This window comes from Phocoena sinus, chromosome 1, assembly GCF_008692025.1.
Source record: "Phocoena sinus isolate mPhoSin1 chromosome 1, mPhoSin1.pri, whole genome shotgun sequence".
In the NCBI taxonomy this organism is placed as follows: Eukaryota; Metazoa; Chordata; class Mammalia; order Artiodactyla; family Phocoenidae; genus Phocoena; species Phocoena sinus.
This window is the reverse complement of record NC_045763.1, coordinates 76874437-76898906: the sequence shown is the minus strand read 5'-3', so window position 1 is coordinate 76898906 and position 24470 is coordinate 76874437. Positions and strand designations below refer to the sequence as shown.

Here is a 24470-nt window from a genome sequence, read left to right as displayed (position 1 = left end):
GTAGTTGTGGCTCACGGGCTTAGTTGCCCCTCGGTATGTGGGATCTTAGTTCCCTGACCAGGGATTGAACCCTCCTCTCCTGCATTGGAAGGTGGATTCTTTACCACTGGACCACCAGGGAAGTCCCAAATGTAGTGAATCTTAATTGTCTTTTTGTTTAAATACTTAAAACATATCAGTCTATCTTGGGAAAAGATGGAATCTTGTAAGAGTTTGTTATTCTAAGGCCATACTTACAGAAGATAAACTTTGCATGAACATTATCGATGCAGTTGCATTTTGGGTGCTATTGTATATAAACATGCATCCTTCTTTGAAAATCTTGCTAATGATACAGTTTTCTTGGGGGCAAGGGCCTCTTTCACACAAGAAAATGCCTGTGATGTCAGATGAACACCTGAAATAGGAAGAGACATTGGGTCTGTTTTAGAAATGCTTATGTTTCTTTCTTATTGGCTCATAAAATAATTTGTTTCTAGGATCGCAGATTGCTAGATACACAGAAGACATTTTAAAAACTATTAAGAAAGGTCATTAATTTACAAATGCACTCCACTTGATTTTAAAGCATTTGATTTTGATGAGAGGCTCTGTATCGCCAAGGGCTTTACCAGCTAAACAGGGTCAAAGCAAAATTCACCAAGAAATCAACATGAACTTTTGGAGGCCCGAGGAAGGTCATGAATGGTGGTATCCTGAATCAGGGCTCCTTTGAGTTCATTGCCATTGGACATCAGAGGAAGAAGAGAATGAACATCTAATGATGATATTTAAAAGGATTCCTTCCTATATAAGCAGTCTCAAATGCTGTCAATGGGATAAAAAGCCATCTAAATTTTGGGAGAAGAATCAGTCAATATCTACCAAAACTACAGCTAAAATTACCCTATGACCTGGTAATTCTTGGAAGCTATTCAATAGATATACAGATCTGCCTGCATATAATGGGAATAACTTATTTATAGCATTATGACTTGTAGTAATAACAAAATATGGTGAACAACTCATTTGTTCAACAATAAGGGACTGGTTGAAAAATTATGGTATATCCATACAATGGAACACTATGCAATTAAAAGAAAGAAGAGTGAGGAAAAATATATATTCATATTTATTTGAATTTTCCTGAAGAAACACAGAAAAAATAAATGAGAAACTAATAAAAATGGTGATCTAGAGGAGATGAAAGGGAACAGGGTGAAGAGAGTGGTGGGAGTATGCTATATAAGAGTATAACTTTTTATATTGTTTTGGCTTTTGACCACATAAATACTTACCAATTTTTTTAAAAAATCCAATAAAACTGAAAATTGTCAGTTAAGTTTTGCAGCCATTATAAACTCTATTTTAGAGTAAAAAAAATAAACAGTGAATTTTAAACATGCAAAAAAAAACACTAACCTTGTTACTTTAATTTGATTTTGCCCATTTACGTAGAAAGGTTTCTCATTGTTATATTCATCAAACACACCCCAACGGAGATGAGCCCATTCGTGAACAAACACTCTGCCTGTGGAAGAGAGAGTTTTTGTTTTGAGTTCCTAAAATTTCAGCAATAGACCTTGCTAATCAGTGAATACGTAACATCACCTGACTATATATACTCATTCTGAAGGGTTGACATGCAATTCTTGCTTCCACTTTCCTCTTTCCCACCCCGTTCCCATCTCCTTCTGCTTTACCCCCACCATTGTAAAAGAGGCAGTGTGAAAATATGTTTAGTCCTGGAAGTGCAAACCAGTGACTTACCTGTTGCATATATGTTTGAAATTAGTGAGGAGTCTCACATTCTCTCATTTCCCTAAGGAGGCTGCCTAAGGGTTTCTATTTAGCTTTATACATGCCTATAAGTTCAGGATTCTGGGAAAGGAAAAGAAGCATATGGACTGAATGTTCAATTCAATGGACTGAATGTGTATATCTCCCCAGAATTCATATGTTGAAATCCTGACCCACAATGTGAAGGTGTTAGGAGGTGAGGCCTTTGGGAGTGATTATTAGATCGTGAGGGTGGGGCCTTCATAAATGGGATGAGTGCCCTTATAAAAAGACCCCAGAGAGTTTCCTTCTTTCTGTCATGTGAGGACACAGTGAGAAGATGGCTGTCTATGAACCAGGAAGTGGGCCTTCACAGAAACCAGTTTGGCTGGTGCCTTGATCTTGGACTTCCAGTCCCCAGAACTGTGAGAAAGTTCTGTTGTGCATAAGCCTCCCAGTGTATGCTATTTTGTTATAGTAACCCAAATCGACTAAGACATCAAGCCAGCAAATAAAGCTTTCCTATTCTTCAGTTTGTGTTATCCAGGCATGCCTGCCACTTTTTTTTCCTATAGATAATTCTCCTGTCTACAGCAATGATTGAAACCCTGGGGCCAGGGAGGGAAGAAGGAGCAAAAAGGATCATAGAACCTCCTCTCCAGCTTGGGTGGTCCTTTCTCTTTCATTTTATTCCTGATTCTCCATGTTTATCTTCAAATCTTAGCTCATGAAAATCCTCATTGTCAGCATCAAATCCTTTATAAGTTTATCTCTACCTCTCTAAATCTTGTATTTTCTTCAATGTTCAGCTAAAAACTGACTTCTCCCCAATAGAAATTTTCCAGATTAACTCCCCTCCCCAAGAACACTTTTCTTTCTGAATTCTTTTAAGATCTGGGAACCCAGGAAATGTTTGCTGAGTTGACTCAGGCTGTGGCATATTATGCATTTTTTGGACCTTGGAACATAGGAAGGGAGGGGAACAGTCTAAGCTGAAAGTGCTAAGGAAAAGTTTCTGCCTACTCATGGAATTTAGAAGTGCTGTGAAGTCATATATTTGTGCAGAGATTATCAGCACCTCAGAGTTACCAGGAAAAAAAGCCATTTTTATAAAGTTTTATAAAGTGTTTTATAAAGTGTGTTTTATAGAGTGTGTGGCTCCACTTCCTGCTAGTTATTCAGAGGGTAATAAAATCTATTTAGATTTAAATGGAGGTAAAAGTGAAAACATCATTTGAAAGGCACTGCTGTACGTTAAAATCAAAAACAAAAAATTAAGAATTGGATAGTTAGCCCTTGACCTACTCATTTTTTTCTCATCGCAGTTTCTTTCTCAGATCTCATCCACTAAATGCCAGTCTCCAAACCTATGACACTGGCTTCACTGTCAAACTCTAGTCATCCTTTTTCCGCCACAGGCTGGGTCTTTCCACCAGCATAGTCCACTTTCCTCACAATCACTTGCCTAAATCCAGACTTGTGGATTTCCCCTTTAAACTGGTCCCTTCTATTTCTGCCCAAAACCTGGTGTGTTACTTAATGCTGCCCACACACACACTCCTTGCCTTTCACTCTGAAGCAGTTCTGGCCTCTGTTTCATACTGTTTCCCCTCTGGAATATCTCTCATTACTTAGAGTTGTTAGGATTAAATAAGATAACATTTGAAAAGCAAATAGCACAGCACTTGGCACGTAGAAAATTCTCTTGTTCTTGTTACTCTCTTTCTTGTCCTTCCCATCTCACTGCCTTCGATCTTACTCAAGTCTCATGGCCTCATACCTGGACTTCTAGTTATTCTCCTGATATCCAGTTTCTCCCTCATTGATCTGAGGGAGTCAGATTATCCTCACAGCCAGATTCAGCTTCTGAAAACCCTGCTTGGATGGTTTCACTCCTATGTTTATAAACCTTAAGTTGTGACTTGCTAATTTGGGCATTTGAGGCTCTCCATCACCTAACCCATGTGCATTTCAGCATTTTCTCCCACTATTCACTTCCCATAGTTTTTCTGCACCATCAGTGAGGTCTACTGTGCCCATCTCTCAAATATGCCCTAGATTCTTCTGCTGCCACAGTTTTATTCATACTTTTCCCACTCTCTCTCCCTTTTTTCCATTTATCAAAATTATATTCAACCTTAAGATCCTCTTCTTTGTGAGGCCTTTTCTGACAACCTTTAGCTCAAAATGCTCTCCCTCTTCACTGAATTCTTATAGCATGCCCTGTCTGGACCACTAATCTGGCGCTTAACCCTTTCTGGCTCACTTTGTCCCTCATCTTTTCATGGGCACGTGGCCTAACTCCTCATCCCAATGGTAAGTCCTTGGCAGGTTTCAGGCTCTCTGAGTCCCTTTTAGCATTAAGCACAGAATACTGTAAATAGTGCTGTCCATTGTCTATTTCTTGATTGGTCAAACTTACCTCGTGATCCGTAGACGGCTGTTAAGTCATCATTTAGTAGAAAGTCAAGTGTGAAATGAATGTATTTTCCCTCTTTTCCACATCCTCTGTATTGCAAGGTATATGGATCATCTCCATGTGCCCCATACCAGTCAGTCACTATGACATTTGCCTAAATTAAAAGAAATGCCTTGTAATACTCTACATCGCAACTGTAGTGTTGGTGACATAAATATCTACATTTGTTAAAACACTTTGAAGTGTACATTTAAGATATGTGTCCATTTTTCTATATGGATTGTATCCCAATTTTAAAACAGATTAAAAAAATAAATGCCTTTAGATGGAGTTTAAAATTCATTCACAACTAAATATCAACAAAACTATATGTCACTTTCAAAAGCGTATATATTTTAAAAGCTTATCAAATTTCCATGGAGCTTCATTACTTTCATTTGACCTTCCCATTTTCCAGATTAAAATTTTCTCAAAAGTCAACACTGTAAAATTCTGACATTATAAATCACGATAAAAAGTAATTTAAAAGTTTGAAGAAATTTTAAGAGCATTTACACATCATTCAGAGCTGTACTGTAAAATGTTATAGCCTTTTGTGAACAACTTTCTGTGGGTTCTTTCATCAGTGCAAGACAATAGGATATGTTTCTTTTAAGCCTTGTCCTTTTATTCCCATAACCAATCAGATCAGCAAAACAATTCTATTGAAGTTATATTTCATACTGTACCCTTACCATTTCAATTACTATTTATAAAACACAATATTTTAAGTCAGAAGCTAAAGTAAATATCTATTCAAATAACCATCTAGAGAACACAGTTTTATATACAACATTGTTCCTTTTATTTTGAGGAATAAAGATAATATGTTGTCTCAAGACTTGCCCTTAGAAGTTAAGTATGTTGTTAATTTTTTTTAAAGTTGATTATGGAACAATAGATCTAATATGATCTTATAAATATATATATAACAATCACTATATGTACTACATGTGTATTGGTGTGTGTGTGGGGGGGTGTACACACCGCTGAGGAATAGTGGAAGGTAATAATTTCTTTTTATTGTCCATATTTCTACATTGTCTTTTTGCAACAAGCATGAATTATTTTTATAATAATTAGCATTTTTTTTAGAAAGATAAGAATTCAAGCCAAGGACTTTGCAAGGCAACACCTGTGAAAAGGGCTACAGGCATCATGCCCTTGAATAGTCTTTACTTGGACAAAACCTCATTTCTATGTCTGGAAAGTTGTCCTGAAACAAAAAGGAAAGAGTACACTGTATGGGATAGAATACTCAGGCTGTTTGGGGTTATATACTACCTTACAGACCATAGTAATACAGCTTTTATGTACTTTTTTCCTACCCCTCCCCCCCTCCCCTGCGTCCCACCTACATTAGACTATAGAGTCACAAGGAGAGGAACTATCTTGCTTTTCCTTGTGTCCTCTGCCATGCCTAACATGGTTCCTGTATGTAATGATCATTTGCTAAGTGTTTGCTTGATTGACATTATGAGGTTAAAAGAGTTGGTATGTAGCAGATATATGAACAGGCTTCAGTAACTCTTTCCTTTAATCTTTCTGTTCAGTCATTTGTTTTTGTTTTTGTTTTTATTGCAGTACACGGGCCTCTCACTGTTGTGGCCTCTCCCGTTGCGGAGCACAGGCTCCAGATGTGCAGGCTCAGCGGCCGTGGCTCATGGGCCCAGCCGCTCTGCGACATGTGGGATCTTCCCGGACCAGGGCACGAACCCGTGTCCCCTGCATCGGCAGGCGGACTCTCAACCACTGCGCCACCAGGGAAGCCCTGTTCAATCATTTTTGCTTTAGTTATTTATTTCTCTCTTCTTCATTAGAATGAGGAGTAGCACCTGGGTTTGGTGTTGGTTATCTCCAAGAGTTTTTGTCCCACTAAAGGCCAGATTGATTAATGACAACTATGTAAGGTGGCTAGAGACAGTATAGCTTAGAGCAAAGAGCATAGGTTTTGGAATCAAACAGGCATGAATTCAAATTGCTCTTTAATTTACCAGCTGTTTGACTTGGGATAAAATCCTTACCATATTTGAGCCTCAGTTTCCTAATTTGCGATAACAGCAACTAATTTTAGGTGTCTGAGAATTAAGCAATATATACAGAATGCCTAGCATTTAGTTGCAGTTTAATAAACAATAGCTCTGTTCCCAGTTTATCCCATATCACTCCTATCTCCAAGCCCGATCATCAAATGCTTTCACCTGGTCATAAATCAGATCATTTTAAGGACCCCTTTAACTTCTTCAGGACACTGGGGTGCCTTTGAGATTGCTATATCATTTAATAACTTCAAAGGAGATCTAAGAATTAACACAATCTTAGGAAAATTCATACCAAGTGACACAAATAAGGAAAAGGAGAAACTACCACAGTCTCAGCCCTTCTATCCGAGCTGTAATTACAGATCTTGAACCCACTCCATTGCTGAAGCCCTGAGCTATATTCTCAATGCCTCTGCTCCTGCCCTTTCCGGTAGCTGCTAGGACTCTTGATCACAGTAATTTCAAACAGTCATTTGCCAAATTTATTTAACATTTATTTATAGCATGCATACCAGTATGTGCCAGACATTATCACGGATGCTTAATTATAATCTACAGCTTATGAGAGTCCTTTGAAGGTTCTTTTTTTGGCTGGAAAAAAAAAAGGTAGCCATGCCTCTCTTCCCTGCTTTCTGCCTTGCTTCTTATCAACATACTCCTCAAAAACAGTGTCCTGGACTTGGGCTAATGTGAAATTCTGCTAATTTGCACTCTTGCAGGACAAGAAAGTCATATTTTTATATGCATGGGTGGCTTAGGTTTCTGTCTGTACATGTATGTTTACTGTCTCTGACAGGGTGGAAAATGGGGATAGTCATAATTGAAATTATTCCCTTTACAGCTCATACTCAGTAGAATAAAACTAGTTCTTGGTCCTTAACCAAAAATTTCAGAAAGGACTCTGTAAGTTACATAGTAAAGAGATCTTCTGAGAGGCCGCTTGGGCAATGGCATTTTGCTTATTTTTTACTCCATAATTTTCACTCATTTATTACATTTCCATACATTTTGCACATAGCAGTCTTTTCAATAATATTGTTTGTGTATTAATATTAATTTGTTTTTGTCTAAGTTCTCACTTTTAAAGTTTGAACACATTATATTTTTTTCTTGAGTTAAGCACATTTAATGAAATCTTGAATTACCTTTTCATATGATTCTTGTTTTACTTTGCTGTAATTATTAGCTTTCCATGTGGCAGGTATTAAAATCTTTATATTTCTGAAAAACACTCTTCTCTTGGTAGCATTGAATAGGTAATAAGAAGCTTCAGTTATCATTTCCTGTAACCAAATAAAAGAAAAGCTTATTTTATCACTTATAAATTCTTAATGTTTTAGTTTTCTGGTTATACTTGAATAAGCAGTAATAAAAATAATGAAGGTATTTTGAAGGAGCCCATTTCTATTAGAGACAGTGTTAGATTTTTGGGAAAACCTAGGAGCAAAATAAATAAACTTCAAATGGTTATCTGGAAGAGATTTTAGGACACTAATTGTGCATCTGGGTTTGCCTATATAATTTTCCAAATTTTGTGAAAGACTTCTAAGCTTTTACCGAGCAAATCCTTTTCACGGCACACCTTTCCAAGACCACACCTTATGACAATACTGATTTCACTAAAGCAATACCAAAGGGAGACTCAAGTAATGGAGCTATGGGCCTGCCTTACCATATCAAGGTGAAAATAGTCAACTGCTTTACAGAACATTCAGGTGAAAAGAAAGAATGTTGCTCTTTGGCACTCCGTTCAAACTCTCACTCTTTCTGTCTGAGAATTCCCATCCTCAGGATGGAACCCAACAACATAATTTTAATAGGCACAATCATGCTTATTCATCAGTCAAACATCTGGTCTTTGTTGCCACAATGGATTATTTTTTAAGTTGCTACCCCAAAAACAGCCATGTAGTTAAACACAAAAGCTAAAATTAGTAGTAACCAGCAACAACAAATAAAAGAGGGCTAGATCAACAGTCTGTGAGCTGAGACTACACAGAATTAGGTGAACAAACTGGCTTGGCTGTTAATTGTAATTTTTGTTGCTATTTTTGAGAAACATCACTTTCCTTACTGCTCAAATACAAACCAGGCAACTCCTTAAAGAAGGCTACAGGTCTGCTCGAATAGGATAATGGTTTTGACTTCATACTTGCCACTCACCTTAATGTTTAGGATGAGTTTCTGATCCTCGGTTACCTGAGGATTGATTGCAACAAGTAATCCATTATACCCATTTTCTTGAAGCTGCACTCCGGCTCCCAGGAATAGGAGTTCCGGACCTAGGACCACCAGGAGAGTCACAAACTTCAGGCTGCAAACAGGACCTGCACTGTCCCCGTGGGTCATGTTGCAGAAAACCGTCTGCTTTACTCACACTGGTCCTGCTGGGCACATTGTGCCAAGCTGTCAATGGCGGAGCAGGTAGTTTCTTCCTGAACTTGGAAGGGCTTAGAGCTTGTGATGAAGGAGGTGCCTTCTTTGCAAAATCTGGGGTGGATCTTTCGGAGACCTGTCTCTACAAGTCTTTTTTCTCTGGGCGATGCCACACTTGCATGTTCTGTGGCTGAGCTTCCTCCTGAATCATGGTTTGGCAAGAAATCTTCCACCCCTTACTCATTTTATGTCTTCTCAAATGGAAATAAGACAAAAGGAGCTTAAAAGAGGGAAGCCTGGCTGGCTGGGCTGAAAATCAGAGAATCTGGGTTTTTCCATCCACTTGCAGTAGAAGCACAGAAATCTTGAAATCCTTGACAACCTCCTCCATCGTTCAGAGCAATTCCTTCCCTACTGCACTCGTCAATTTTTGTTTGATGTAAGATTCCTTTGTCTGCTTATTTTGAAGATTTGGAAATCCATCCTGCAGCCCTGTCCCTGGGGCCTTGCATCAGGTAGTCTGGGAGAGCTCTCAGCTGATGGCTGGTGGGGGGAAGGTATCAGATATCCCCCAGAGAGGGCCAAGTGCCAGGAACTTGGATGTCTGTGCAGGCCACAGAGGCCTTTCCTTCTGTCCTTGCTGCCTTTTCTCTCTTGATCAAGGAAAAGGATGAATTTCTCTTTCAGCACCTCTCTCCTGAGAGCAAGGCTATGCCTCCATCAATCTTCCACTTCCAGGCTTCCCTGGTGGTGCAGGGCCTGCCAGTGCAGGGGACACATGTTCAATCCCTGGTCTGCGAAGATCCCACATGCCACGGAGCAGCTAAGTCCATGCGCCACAACTACTGAGCCTGCACTCTAGAGCCCATGAGCCACAACTCCTGAAGCCCGCGTGCCTAGAGTCCGTGCTCCACAACAAGAGAAGCCACTGCAGTGAGAAGCCTGTGCACCGAAAAGAAGAGTAGCCCTTGCTCGCCACAACTAGAGAAAGCCCGCATGCAACAACGAAAACCCAACGCAGCCAAAGATTAAAAAAAAAAACTTCCATTTCTGCAGTAACTATCACAGGATCTGGAATATAGCAGGCCTCACAAATATTTTATGAGTGATTAATAATATTACCTGATAATTTTATAATGCTTTAGAGCTTACAAATGAACCCACCTAAATGTGAATTCCCAGATACAGGTATAATTTTTTTATTTCTATTTTTCAATGAAGACACTGAGTCTCAGAAAGATTATGAAAATTAGCCAGTGGGGAAAGGTGCTAACTTTTATTGTGTGCTGGACTTTATCCTTCCTATCTTATGGGTGACAAAACTAAGGCTCAGAAAATCTAAGTAACTTGTTCAAGGCTGTGTGAGTATTGTCATAGGGCTAGAATGAAACCAACTGATTCCAAGTTCCATTGTTTTTCAATGTATCGTGTCTCTCATGTTCTCAAGAAACTAGAAACGAAGTGTGAAGAGCTGAAATGTTGAGGGATATTGAAGGGAGTTTTTCTTACTGTCCTTCTGTTTGGAACCTTTTCTCCCACTGCTTCTCACCTGTTTTCCTTCAAATTCCTGTTCTGTCCTGGAAGCCTGAGCCGAGCTCCCTACCTAGCTCAAATCCCCTTTCATGCTTTCAGTGCATCAGATACCTCTCCTTTGAAGCATGATCACGCCTACAATGTCACGTTCATGTTGTGTAATTGGTTGTCTCCTTCACGCTGAAGGGCTTATGCGAGAAGGACCCTGTCTGTTTTTATCACTACCTCCTCAGCGCCTAGATCAGTAAACACTCAATAAATATTTGTTGAATGAATGAATGAACAGAATCAGTGAAGTAAATTAAAGCAGATTACGAAGAAGCCCTGGATTAGAGTGTGAAAATGATCTCCCCAACTTTGAAAGTATCAGTTCTAGAAGGTATTGCTTCTGCTCTGGAGCAGTTTCCCTCTTCATCCCTCTTGAAGGAAGTTGCTTGGGTTTTGGTTGTTCCCCTGGGGGTGTTGGAGAATAGAATATCGCTGGTCACCACGTGACTGCCAGAGTTGCTCATCCTACAGCTCAGAGGTCAGTTTAGCTGTCTTGTCTTCTCGGGCTGATTCCCAGCCGTGGGTTTTTTCCCCTCGCTCACGCTGTGTCTACAGAGTGGAAGCTTCAAGGCGTGGCAACTCCAAAGGCTTTGCCTGGAACTGTGACTCATTGGACAGAACAATGCACTTTACTTTCAGCTTTCCTTGACGGTTTATTTTCTTACACTAATCTGTTGTGCTTTTAAGAAAAACATTCCCATCAGCAAAGCAATATACTAAAAAATTAAACTCATAAGCCACACCAGGAGAGTAGCTTTTCACCACAATCAGGGATGTTTCTTCTTACCACCGTGCACACTTATATAAGTTAACTGGCTGAGGGGGCCACTGAGCACTGACATCCAGCTCTCTCTCTACTTGTTCTTGTCAACAGTTACAATGGCTCCCTTAGAATGAGGGGTAGAGAATGCATGCAGCTTTATAAAGAACAGCCATAAATCAATAATCTTGTCCAACTTCACTTGGGTTAAAACCTGAACAGGCACAGTCGGGCTTTGCTCACCCTGGGCTGAGAGTCCAGGCATGACATCCATTCCTGTCTATCTACTTTTTGGTTCCTTGGTTCTGGAACCTAATCCCTGGGTCTGGCCACTTGGCTGGCACCTGTCTTTACAGATTCCCAGTCACTGACCCATTTTTTCACTATGTCTTGGGAGTCATATTCACTCCTGAAAGCCCTTTCCTACCACCTCTGTTCTGACCTACCCTGAGAACCCTTTCTGCTCTCAGTAACCAGGCCTGGGGTCAGGCTAGCTGAGGATCTCTTCTTCCTGCCTTCTCTTCTGATCAGGCTGACCCTACAGGAGACAAAACTAAAAAGCTGGCAAAAACTGACTTAACTCAATAACTTAAAGGCATTCCTGAGCAGAGTGTCCACTTCTGATAAAGTGTGAGACTTTGTCAAAAAACCCACCTTATCCTTTCGCTCAAAAAAACTCACTGCTTCTGCCTATAGATTTTATGATATCTGAGAAATGAAACATACGTAAAGTGAAGAAATATGGGAACATAATGTTCAAGCATTTATTTCAATATTATATAAATTCTAGGAATCTGGTCTGTTTTTATCTGCTTTCAAGAAAATAAGAGTTATTCAATTTCAGTAACTGAAGAATCTAAAGCACATCTTTGTTCATTGTCTGAATCTGCAGTTCAACCTGAACCCAGAAGGCCTCTCTATTTTTCTTTTTTTTCATGGAGTCTGTAGGTTGAGACCCAAAATCAAAGTGAGTTAAACATGCAGTTGGTGTCAGAGAATCAGGAGATTTGACATCTTGAGGAGTCCAAGAAAGTTTTGGATTATTTTCTTTCAGGCTTTTGTTTCAACTCATCAGCAAACCCATTTAGAAGAGGAAAGTATAATCCAGTGTGTGGCTTGGCTGCAAAGCTGATGGGCCACTTCCGTTTTGCAATGTTTATGAAATAAATCAAAATAGAAGGTGAAAAAAATTGTAGACTAAGAATTTGAATAAAACATGGAGCTTGCTAAGGACCCAGATGGCACATTTTATACCTCCCTTATCCCATTTTCTTTATAGTTATACTCATTTTCAAGGCAAAGGAGTGAAGTGGATGGTGCAGATAGGGTCTGGGAAGTCATTTGTGTTTGGTGAGTCACCACCATGCCAAAGCATTGAGCGCTTACACTTCGTTTCTAGTTTCTTGAATTCTCCCTCTGCAGTCTTTCACCTCCGGGATTTTGCTAATAAGCCTCCTCCCCACCCTCATGGTGGCAATAACAAAGATGACTTTGTGCACCAGAGAAACCTCCAAAATTTGCCAAAATGAATGGAAGCAAGAACTACTTTTAATGATAAGCCAATAAAGAAAATGTGAGAAAGTTATGGAATATTCCTCATTTGCAAAAAATTCTATAAAATTGCATTCTATAAAATATTGTTCTATCCATTATGAACCAGATAGTGTATAGTATCATGGTATGTATAAGGTATTATCATTATTACTATCATTATTTTTCCAGAGAAGAAAAAAAGAGAAAGCAGAAATGTAGGGGAAATGTTGTAAAGAGATGAAAATAACCAGAGAGACTCAGAGAACAAGAAACAGAAGTATTAGTATAAAATCCTGACTCTGTTTCCCTTTCTGTTTTCTTCCTGCTCCGATTCTGTCCTCAGTACCTCTCTGAGGCCCAGGGCTCTGCCAGATTCCCTGGCTTCCTCCATTCCCACAAACAGGGGGCAGCAGGTTTTTTGGTTTTCCTTCTCTCCTTATGCAGCTTCTACTAGTCCATTTAACCCCGCCAGCCCTGCAAAGAACAGGAAGCAACTCCAATTAGATCTGGCAATTGGGGGGATTAGGGCTCCCCCTTCTGTTTTTGGGGTGTAGGTACATGGGGCTCTGAATTCCCAGACAAAACTCTCAGCAAACAGAATTAGCCCGCAGGGACCTCCTTCTAGACTACAGCAAAAGCTACTTAGAGTAGTGCTTTTCAAACTTAAATATCCCTAAGAATCACCTGTTCAAATGCAGATTTCGACTCTAGAGGTCAAGGAAAGGCCCATATTCTGCACTCTTATCAAGCTCCCACGTGATGCTGAGGCTGCTGGTCTTTGAGCCCCGCTTGGAGCAGTCTTTTTTTTTTTTTTTTTTTTTTTTAAACATCTTTATTGGGGTATAATTGCTTTACAATGGTGTGTTAGTTTCTGCTTTATAACAATGTGAATCAGCTATACATATACATATGTTCCCATATGTCTTCCCTCTTGCGTCTCCCTCCCTCCCACTCTCCCCATCCCACCCTTCCAGGCTGTCACAAAGCACCGAGCTAATATCCCTGTGCCTTGCGGCTGCTTCCCCCCCCCCCCCCCCCCCCGCTATCTACCTTACTACGTTTGTTAGTGTGTATATGTCCACGACTCTCTCTCGCCCTGTCAAAACTCACCCTTCCCCCTCCCCATATCCTCAAGTCCGTTCTCCAGTAGGTCTGTGTCTTTATTCCTGTCTTACCCCTAGGTTCTTCATGACATTTTTTTCCCTTAAATTCCATATATATGTGTTAGCATACGGTATTTGTCTTTTTCTTTCTGACTTACTTCACTCTGTATGACAGACTCTAGGTCTATCCATCTCATTACAAATAGCTCAATTTCATTTCTTTTTAAGGCTGAGTAATATTCCATTGTGTATATGTGCCACATCTTCTTTATCCATTCATCCGATGATGGGCGCTTAGGTTGTTTCCATCTCCAGGCTATTGTAAATAGAGCTGCAATGAACATTTTGGTACATGACTCTTTTTGAATTTTGGTTTTCTCAGGGTATATGCCCAGTAGTGGGATTGCTGGGTCATATGGTAATTCTATTTGTAGTTTTTTAAGGAACCTCCATACTGTTCTCCATAGTGGCTGAACCATTTCACATTCCCACCAGCAGTGCAAGAGTGTCCCCTTTTCTCCACACCCTCTCCAGCATTTATTGTTTCTAGATTTTTTGATGATGGCCATTCTGACTGGTGTGAGATGATATCTCATTGTAGTTTTGATTTGCATTTCTCTAATGATTAATGATGTTGAGCATTCTTTCATGTGTTTGTTGGCATTCTGTATATCTTCTTTGGAGAAATGTCTATTTAGGTCTTCTGCCCATTTTTGGATGGGGTTGTTTGTTTTTTTGTTATTGAGCTGCATGAGCTGCTTGTAAATTTTGGAGATTAATCCTTTGTCAGTTGCTTCATTTGCAAATGTTTTCTCCCATTCTGAGGGTTGTCTTTTGGTCTTGGTTATGGTTTCCTTTGCTGTGCAAAAGCTTTGAAGTTTCATTAGGTCCCATTTGTTTATTTTTGTTTTTATTTCCATTACTCTAGGAGGTGGGTCAGAAAGGATCTTGCTGTGATTTATGTCATAGAGTGTTCTTCCTATGTTTTCTTCTAAGAGTTTGATAGTTTCTGGCCTTACATTTAGGTCTTTAATCCATTTTGAGCTTATTTTTGTGTATGGTGTTAGGGAGTGATCTAATCTCATACTTTTACATGTACCTGTCCAGTTTTCCCAGCACCATTTATTGAAGAGGCTGTCCTTTCTCCACTGTACATTCCTGCCTCCTTTATCAAAGATAAGGTGTCCATATGTGCGTGGGTTTATCTCTGGGCTTTCTATCCTGTTCCACTGATCTATCTTTCTGTTTTTGTGCCAGTACCACACTGTCTTGATTACTGTTGCTTTGTAATATAGTCTGAAGTCAGGGAGCCTGATTCCTCCAGCTCCTTTTTTCGTTCTCAAGATTGCTTTGGCTATTCGGGGTCTTTTGTGTTTCCATACAAATTGCAAAATTTTTTGTTCTAGTTCTGTGAAAAATGCCAGTGGTAGTTTGATAGGGATTGCATTGAATCTGTAGATTGCTTTGGGTAGTAGAGTCATTTTCACAATGTTGATTCTTCCCATCCAAGAACATGGTGTATCTCTCCATCTATTTGTATCATCTTTAATTTCTTTCATCAGTGTCTTATAATTTTCTGCATACAGGTCTTTCGTCTCCTTAGGTAGGTTTATTCCTAGATATTTTATTCCTTTTGTTGCAATGGTAAATGGGAGTGTTTTCTTGATTTCACTTTCAGATTTTTCATCATTAGTATATAGGAATGCCAGAGATTTCTGTGCATTAATTTTGTATCCTGCTACTTTACCAAATTCATTGCTTAGCTCTAGTAGTTTTCTGGTAGCATCTTTAGGATTCTCTATGTATAGTATCATGTCATCTGCAAACAGTGACAGCTTTACTTCTTCTTTTCCGATTTGGATTCCTTTTATTTCCTTTTCTTCTCTGATTGCTGTGGCTAAAACTTCCAAAACTATGTTGAATAAGAGTGGTGAGAGTGGGCAACTGGAGCAGTCTTTATATCAAGAGTTCCGGGGGAATATCCACGGATTTACTTCATGATTACAGCCTTCACACTAGAAAAAGGCAGTCTATGTAGTCCTTAAATATATTTTTAAATTTTCTTTTGGGAAAGGCCTGTGTTTTCTTCAGAACTCAGGAAAAAAAAATATTGCATTAATTATGGATTTTACAGTGACACCATTGTTTATTCTTTGGAAAGAAACAACTACAGAGTACAGAGTTAAAAATAACAACACCAATAAGTGGGTTTTAGATTCTCAAAAGCCATAATCATCTCTCTATTATTAAAGCCCTTGCCTCAAATTCAGTCTGTTTTCTTTTTGATGATTAGGTGAGTCTTGATAAGATTGTTTTAATGACCTCTGATAGATATCTAGCCTCAAGCAGTAACTCCCAAGAAGGTACCTTATTTAAACAAAGAACTGCTTCCTTAACTTTTATTTCTCTTTTTTCCCTTTCTCATTTATTCATTCATTCATTTATTCACTCAAAAATAAGATTGTGTCAAATATATCCTAATAAGCCTGTTGAAAACATAAACTGTGTTTCTACTAGATGTCAGGCACTGTTCTAAGTGCTGGATGTAAAATGAATGAAATGGACCAAGTCCCTGTCTTCAGGGAGTTTACACTAGAGGAGAGAGAGAGACAACAAACAAATATAATGGGATACCTAGTGAAAGTGTTATGAAGAATAAGAAATCAGGTAAAGGGGAAGAGGCAATGAGAGAGTTTTGTTATTTTGTATCAGGTGGCTGGGCAAAGCCTCACAGGTAATATTGTTAGGAGTGACGGAAGGAAACATTCAACCACTTGAGAGAGAAGTAGTGCAGGCTGACAGATGGGCAAGTGGGAAGGTCCTGAGGCTGGAGGGTGCTTGGAGTGAAATGAACACAGGAGAGAGCAGTGAGACATGCCGTGAACTGGAGGGAGCTCTGTCTAGAGCACAGATCACATAAGGCTTGCAACTGTAAAATTTAAGAAACAGAAACCTCAATTAAATAAAGTTTGGAGACCAGAAGGGGGAGCTCTCATGTCCTGAGATGATAGCTGAGCCCAACAGGAAAAAGAAAGACTGCTCTTCTTTTTATGAGGACTCAGCCAATGAAAAGCCATGGATTCTGGGTTTACTCTAACTTTCCCAACTTCCCTTTCCTCTCTACAGAGTCTCTCCTTCCCTTACTGTGGGGGACTTGCAAGTGACTCACCACGGTTGGAGATCCCAAGTTGTAATTCTCTGCCGATCCCAAATCAACCCATCTTTTTTGGAGAAATACCTGGTAGTCTATTTGGTCAACCAGAGCTCATGGGAAAACTGGAGTTTACCCATGAAAGGGGAAATCAGTGGTGGATGTGGAGGAGTGACGTGATCTGACTTTCACATGTTTTGTGAGGAGGCCAAAGGTGGAAGCAGCGGCCAGCAAGGGGGTTATTGCTGAATGCAGGTGAAACGGACAGAGCCCAGACAACAATTTCGGTTGTCTTCCTTTAGCCTTCCTTCAGCTTTCTAGGAGTCTCCTTTTCACCCGCCATTGAATATTCTTGCTATGAAGGTAAAATAAAAGCCCTTCAGCTTATAAGCTTATCAAGAGAGGAATCAAGGAATGCTTCATTGCCCAGAAGTGACGAACATGACGCTAACTGCCAACAGAAGATATAAAATGAGAAACAATGACCTGAAAAGAATCTGAGATCTGTAGTTACCTGTAGTTAAATGACATAAAAATATACTCCAAGTTTATAACATAAGGCTATGGTTCTTGATGCTTTGTCCATAAGTGCTCTGTAAATGGTAGCTATAGTTGTTGTTATCAATATAATTCTCAGTTATTGTCAGCTGGAGTCCCCTTACTCCTCAGAGACCTATATGTAATTGGTTGTTTCTATGTCAATCCCATGGCTTATGGAAGATCAAGCCCCCCTCCTACACTTCTGCAACTGCTTGGACACTTGACTTCTTTTTTTTTTTTTAAACCTCTTTATTGGAGTATGATTGATTTACAATGCTTTGTTAGTTTCTGCTGTATAACAAAGTGAATCAGCTATACATATAAATAAATCCCCACATCTCCTCCCTCTTGTGTCTCCCTCCCACCCTCCCTATCCCACCCCTCTAGGAGGACACAAAGCACCAAGCGGATCTCCCTGTGCTTTGCGGCTGTTTCCCACTAGCTATCTATTTTTACATTTGGTAGTGTATATATGTCCATGCCGCTCTCTCGCTTCGTCCCAGCTTACCCTTCCCCTCCCCGTTTCCTCAAGTCCATTCTCTACGTCGGCATCTTTATTCCTGTCCTGCCCCTAGGTTCTTCAGACCCATTTTCTTTTCTCTTTTAGATTCCATATATATGTGTTAGCATATGGTATTTGTTTTTCTCTTTCTGACTTACTTCACGCTGAATGACAGACTCTAGGTCCTACCACCTCACTACAAATAACTCAATTTCGTTTCGTTTTCTTCCGAGGCTGAGTAATATTCCATTGTATATATGTGCTACATCTTCTTTATCCATTCATCTGTCAGTGGACACTTAGGTTGCTTCCATGTGCTGGCTATTGTGACTAGTGCAGCAGTGAACATTATGGTACATGTATTTTTGTTTTTCTGTTTTTTATTTACTTATTTATTTATTTTTATTTTTGCCTGTGTTGGGTCTTCGTTTCTGTATGAGGGCTTTCTCTAGTTGCAGCAAGCGGGGGCTACTCTTCATCGCGGTGCGCAGGCCTCTCACTCTTGTGGCCTCTCATGTTGTGGAGCACAGGCTCCAGACGCGCAGGCTCAGTAGTTGTGGCTCACAGGCCTAGTTGCTCTGCGGCATGTGGGATCTTCCCAGACCAGGGCTCGAACCTGTGTCCCCTGCATTGGCAGGCAGATTCTTAACCACTGCGCCACCAGGGAAGACCCCATGTCTCTTTTTGAATTATGGTATATGCCCAATAGTGGGATTGCTGGGTCATATGATAGTTCTATTTTTAGTTTTTTAAAGAACCGCCATACAGTTCTCCATAGTGGCTGTATCAATATACATTCCCACCAACAGTGCAAGAGGGTTCCCTTTTCTGCACACCCTCTCCAGCATTTGTTGTTTGTAGATTTTTTGATGATGGCCATTCTGACTGGTGTGAGGTGATACCTCATTGTAGTTTTGATTTACATTTCTCTAATGATTAGTGATGTTGAGCATCCTTTCAAGTGTTTGTTGGCAATCTGTATATCTTCTTTAGAGAAGTGTCTATTTAGGTCTTCCGCCCATTTTTGGATTGGGTTGTTTGTTTTTTTTGATATTGAGCTGCATGAGCTGCTTGTAAATTTGGAGATTAATCCTTTGTTTGCAAATATATTCTCCCATTCAGAGGGTTGTCTTTTCATCTTGTTTATGGTTTCCTTTGCTGTGCAAAAGCTTTTAAGTAACATTAGGTCCCATTTGTTTATTTTTGTTTTTATTTCCATTTCTCTAGGAGGTGGGTCAAAAAGGATCTTGCTGTGATTTATGTCATAGAGTGTTCTGCCTATGTTTTCCTCTAAGAATTTTAGAGTGTCTGGCTGTTCATTTAGGTCTTTAATCCATTTTGAGTTTATTTTTGTGTATGGTGTTAGGGAATGTTCTAATTTCATTCTTTTACATTTAGCTGTCCAGTTTCCCCAGCACCACATATTGAAGAGGCTGTCTTTTTTACATTGTATATTCTTGCCTCCTTTTATCAAAAATAAGGTGACCATATGTGCATGGGTTTATCTCTGGCCTTTCTATCCTGTTCCATTGATCTATATTTCTGTTTTTGTGCCAGTACCATACTGTCTTGATTACTATAGCTTTGTAGTATAGTCTGAAGTCCAGGAGCCTGATTCCTCCAGCTCTGTTTTTCTTTCTCAAGACTGCTTTGGCTATTCGGGGTCTTTTATGTTTCCACACAAATTGTGAAATTTTTTGTTCTAGTTCTGTGAAAAATGCCATTGTAGTTTGATAGGGATTACATTGAATCTAGCTTGCTTTGGGTAGCGTAGTCATTTTCACAGTGTTGATTCTTCCAATCCAAGAACATGGTATATCTCTCCAGCTGTTTGTATCATCTTTAATTTCTTTCATCAGTGTCTTATAGTTTTCTACATACAGGTCTTTTGTCTCCTTAGGTAGGTTTATTCCTAGGTATTTTATTCTTTTTGTTGCAATGGTAAATGGGAGTGTTTTATTGATTTCTCTTTCAGATTTTTCATCATTAGTGTATAGGAATGCCAGAGATTTCTGTGCATTAATTTTGTATCCTGCTACTTTACCAAATTCATTGATTAGCTCTAGAAGTTTTCTGGTAGCATCTTTGGGATTCTCTGTGTATAGTATCAGGTCATCTGCAAACAGGGACAGCTATACTTCTTCTTTTTCAATTTGGATTCCTTTTATTTCTTTTTCTTTTCTGATTGCTTTGGCTAAAACCTCCAAAAATATGTTGAATAATAGTGGTGAGAGTGGGCAACCTTGTCTTCTTCCTGATCTTAGAGAAAACGCTATCAGCTTTTCACTGTTGAGAATGATGTTGGCTGTGGTTTTTTTGTATATGGCCTTTATTATGTTGAGGTAGTTTCCCTCCATGCCTACTTTCTGGAGAGTTTTTATCATAAAAGGTGTTGAATTTTGTCGAAAGCCTTTTCTGCATCTATTGAGATGATCATATGGCTTTTTTCCTTCAATCTGTTAATATGGTTTATTACATTGATTGATTTGCGTATATTGAAGAATCCTTGCATTCCTGGGATAAACCCCACTTGATTATGGTGTATGATCCTTTTAATGTGTTGTTGGATTCTGTTTGCTAGTATTTGGTTGAGGATTTTTGTGTCTGTGTTCGTCAGTGATATTGGCCTGTAGTTTTCTTTTTTTGTGACATCTTTATCTGGTTTTGGTATCAGGGTGATGGTGGCCTCGTAGAATGAGTTTGGGAATGTTCCTCCCTCTGCTATATTTTGGAAGAGTTTGAGAAGGATAGATGTTAGCTCTTCTCTAAATGTTTGATAGTATTCGCCTATGAAGCCATCTGGTCCTGAGCTTTGGTTTGTTGGAAGATTTTTTTTTTTTTTTTTTTGCAGTACACAGGCCTCTCGCCATTGTGGCCTCTCCTGCCGTGGAGCACAGGCTCCAGACGTGCAGGCTCAGCGGCCATGGCTCACGGGCCCAGCTGCTCTGTGACATGTGGGATCTTCCTGGACCAGGGCACGAACCCATGTCCCCTGCATCGGCAGGCGGACTCTCAACCACTGCGCCACCAGGGAAACCCTGTTGGAAGATTTTTAATCATAGTCTCTATCTCAGTGCTTGTGATTGGTCTGTTTATATTTTCTATTTCTTCCTTGTTCAGTCTAGGAAGGTTGTGCATTTCTAAGAATTTGTCCATTTCTTACAGGTTGTCCATTTTATTGGCATATAGTTTCTTGTAGTAATCTCTCATGATCCTTTGTATTTCTGCAGTGTCAGTTGTTACTTCTCCTTTTTCATTTCTAATTCTATTGATTTGAGTCTTCTCCCTTTTTTCTTTATGAGTCTGGCTAATGGTTTATCAATTTTGTTTATCTTCTCAAAGAACCAGCTTTTAGTTTTATTGATCTTTGCTATCGTTTTCCTCATTTCTTTTTCATTTATTTCTGATCTGATCTTTATGATTTCTTTCCTTCTGCTAACTTTGGGTTTTTGTGGTTCTTCTTTCTCTAATTGATTTAGGTGTAAGTTTAGGTTGTTTATTTGAGATGTTTCTTGTTTCCTGAGGTAGGATTGTATTGCTGTAAACTTTCCTGTTAGAACTGCTTTTGCTTTGTCCCATAGGTTTTGGGTCATCGTGTTTTCATTGTCATTTGTTTCTAGGTATTTTTTGTTTTCCTCTTTGATTTCCTCAGTGATCTCTTGGTTATTTTGTAGTGTATTGTTTAGCTGACATGTGTTTGTATTTGCAACAGTTTTTTCCTATAATAGATATCTAGACTTAGAGCGTTGTCATCAGAAAAGATATGTGGTACGATTGCAATTTTCTAAAATTTACCAAGGCTTGATTTGTGACCCACAATATGATCTATCCTGGAGAATGTTCCGTGAGCACTTGAGAAGAAAGTGTATTCTGTTGTTTTTGGATGGAATGTCCTATAAATGTCAATTAAGTCCATCTTGTTTAATGTATCATTTAAAGCTTGTGTTTCCTTATTTATTTTCATTTCGGATGATCTGTCCATTGGTGAAAGTGGGGTGTTAAAATCCCCTACTATGATTGTGTTACTGAAAATTTCCCTTTTATGGCTATTAGCATTTGCCTTATGTATTGAGGTGCTCCTATGTTGGGTGCATAAATATTTACAATTGTTATATCTTCTTCTTGGATCGATCCCTTGATCATTATGTAGTGTCCTTCTTTGTCTTTTGTAATAGTCTTTATTTTAAAGTCTATTTTGTCTGATATGAGAATTGCTACCCAGCTCTCTTTTGATTTCCATTTGCATGGAATATCTTTTTCCATCCCCTCACTTTCAGTCTGTATGTGTTCCCTAGGTCTGAAGTGGGTCTCTTTAGACAGCATATATATGGAATTTGTTTTTGCATCCATTCAGCCACTTTATGGCTTTTGTTTGGAGCATTTAATCCATTTACATTTAAGGTAGTTATTGATATGTATGTTCCTATTACCATTTTCTTGTTTTGAGTTTGTTACTGTAGGTCTTTTCCTACTTCTGTGTTTCCTGCCTAGAGAAGTTCCTTTAACATTTGTTGTAAAGCTGGTTTGGTGGTGCTGAATTCTCTTAGCTTTTGCTTGTCTGTAAAGGCTTTAATTTCTCTGTCGAATCTGAATGAGATCCTTGCTGGGTAGAGTAATCTTGGTTGTAGGCTTTTCCTTTTCATCACTTTAAATAGGTCCTGCCACTCCCTTCTGGCTTGCAGAGTTTCTGCTGAAAGATCAGCTGTTAACCTTATGGGGATTCCCTTGTGTGTTATTTGTTGCTTTTCCCTTGCTGCTTTTAATATTTTTTCTTTGTATTTAATTTATGATAGTTAGATTAATATGTGTCTTGGCATGTTTCACCTTGGATTTATCCTATATGGGACTCTCTGCACTTCCTGGACTTGATTGACTATTTCCTTTCCCATATTAGGGAAGATTTCAACTATAATCTCTTCAAATATTTTCTCAGTCCATTTCTTTTTCTGTTCTTCTTCTGGGACCCCTATAATTCAAATGTTGGTGCATTTAATGTTGTACCAGAGGTCTCTGGGACTGTCGTTAGTTCTTTTCATTCTTTTTTTTTATTCTTCTCTGTGGTAGTTATTTCCACTATTTTATCTTTCAGGTCACTTATGTGTTCTTCTGCCTCAGTTATTTTGCTATTGATTCCTTTAGAGAATTTTTATTTCATGTATTGTGTTGTTAATCATTGTTTGTTTGCTCTTTAGTTCTTCTAGTTTCTTGTTGAATGTTTCTTGCATTTTCTCCATTCTATTTCCAAGATTTCGGATCATCTTTACTATAATTACTCTGAATTCTTTTTCGGGTAGACTGCCTACTTCCTCTTCATTTGTTTTGTCTGGTGGGTTTTTACTTTGATCCTTCATCTGCTGCATATCTCTCTGTCCTCTCATTTTGTTTAGCTTAATGTGTTTGGCATCTCCTTTTCACAGGCTGCAGGTTCATAGTTCCCATTGTTTATGGTGTCTGCCCCTAGTGGCTAAGGTTGGTTCAGTGGTTGTGTAGGCTTCCTGATGGAAGGAACTGGTCCCTCTGTTCTGGTGGTTGAGCCTGGATCTCTGTTTCTGGTGGACAGGACCATGTCCGGTGGTGTGTTTTGGGTTGTCTGTGACCTTATTGTGATTTTTAGGCAGCCTCTCTGCTAATGGGTGGGGTTGTATTCCTGTCTTGCTAGTTGTTTGGTATAGGGTGTCCAGCACTGTAGCTTGCTGTTTGTTGAGTGTAGCTGGGTCTTCACATTGAAATGGAGATCTCTGGGAGAGCTTTCACCATTTGATATTATGTGGAGCCAGGAGGTCTCTGGTGGACCAATGTCCTGAACTTGGCTCTCCCACCTCAGAGGCTCAGGCCTGACACCTGGCAAGATCACCAAGACCCTGTCAGCCACACAGCTTCCCCAGCTCCTATCCACCTAATAGTATGCATAGAGGACTCGCAAGGCTGTGGATCCTCATGCATCAGCTGCTTGTTTTGTTCTCTGTTGACCAGGGGAATGTCCAGTTCAGGAGTCTGCTGATCATGGTGTCCCTTTAAAAATAATGGAAAGAAATTTGTTGGCAGTGCATGTAAGGGCAGGCTGAAGCTGCTCTGGCTTGAGATGATCCGAAATTGCACCAAGATGGAGACAACTCTTGACTTCTTAAAACTCCTTTTTCCTAGAGCCACACATGTTGCTTCTGTGCTTCACATTGTTTAAGTGTAGTGTTTCTGAGTTTTCCAAAGAAATATGTATGTGTTGTATTTGGAGCAATTTAAATTTTATTGAAGAATTCATGGGGAAGCTAAGGAAGTATTTATGTCACAGAAAAAATAAAACAAAGCTTTTACATCACTGAAGGCATCAGCATTTTAAAAATAGTTTCCTATAACTATGGAGCAACCTGGTGCCCAGGTTGCCTCAGCCTCTTTCTATTATGAAGGATCTTCATCTCTCTTCCTTTCTCTCTTTTTCTTACGTTCAAAAGGAAAACCAACTAATCAGTAGAAACAAAATCCCCGCCTGGCCTCATACAGAGCCATTGCCCTGCTCCTCTGAATCCTTGGGACCATCCAGAAACCAGGTACAGTGGGAAGATTAGGAGGGCTCCCCTTCAACCACAGACATTTATAGTGTTCTCCCCATGAGGGATTCAGGGAAATAAGAATTTTTAAACACAATTATGGCTTAAGCACTTGTCTTTC

At 39.4% G+C, this 24470-nt stretch overlaps 1 protein-coding gene across 1 annotated transcript in view; it reads right to left on the bottom strand.

The window, feature by feature from the left end:
• CLCA2 (chloride channel accessory 2) overlaps positions 1 to 8607 on the bottom strand; it is a 37018-nt gene extending 28411 nt beyond the window's left edge. Inside the window, exons 1-5 of the mRNA XM_032642951.1 lie at positions 8422 to 8607; positions 7404 to 7541; positions 4181 to 4331; positions 1402 to 1510; positions 238 to 397 (exon numbers count right to left, since the gene is read on the bottom strand). Coding sequence (XP_032498842.1) covers positions 238 to 397; positions 1402 to 1510; positions 4181 to 4331; positions 7404 to 7541; positions 8422 to 8607 — 744 coding nt within the window. The remainder of the gene's footprint in view (positions 1 to 237; positions 398 to 1401; positions 1511 to 4180; positions 4332 to 7403; positions 7542 to 8421) is intronic.
• Positions 8608 to 24470: the final 15863 nt, after the last annotated feature.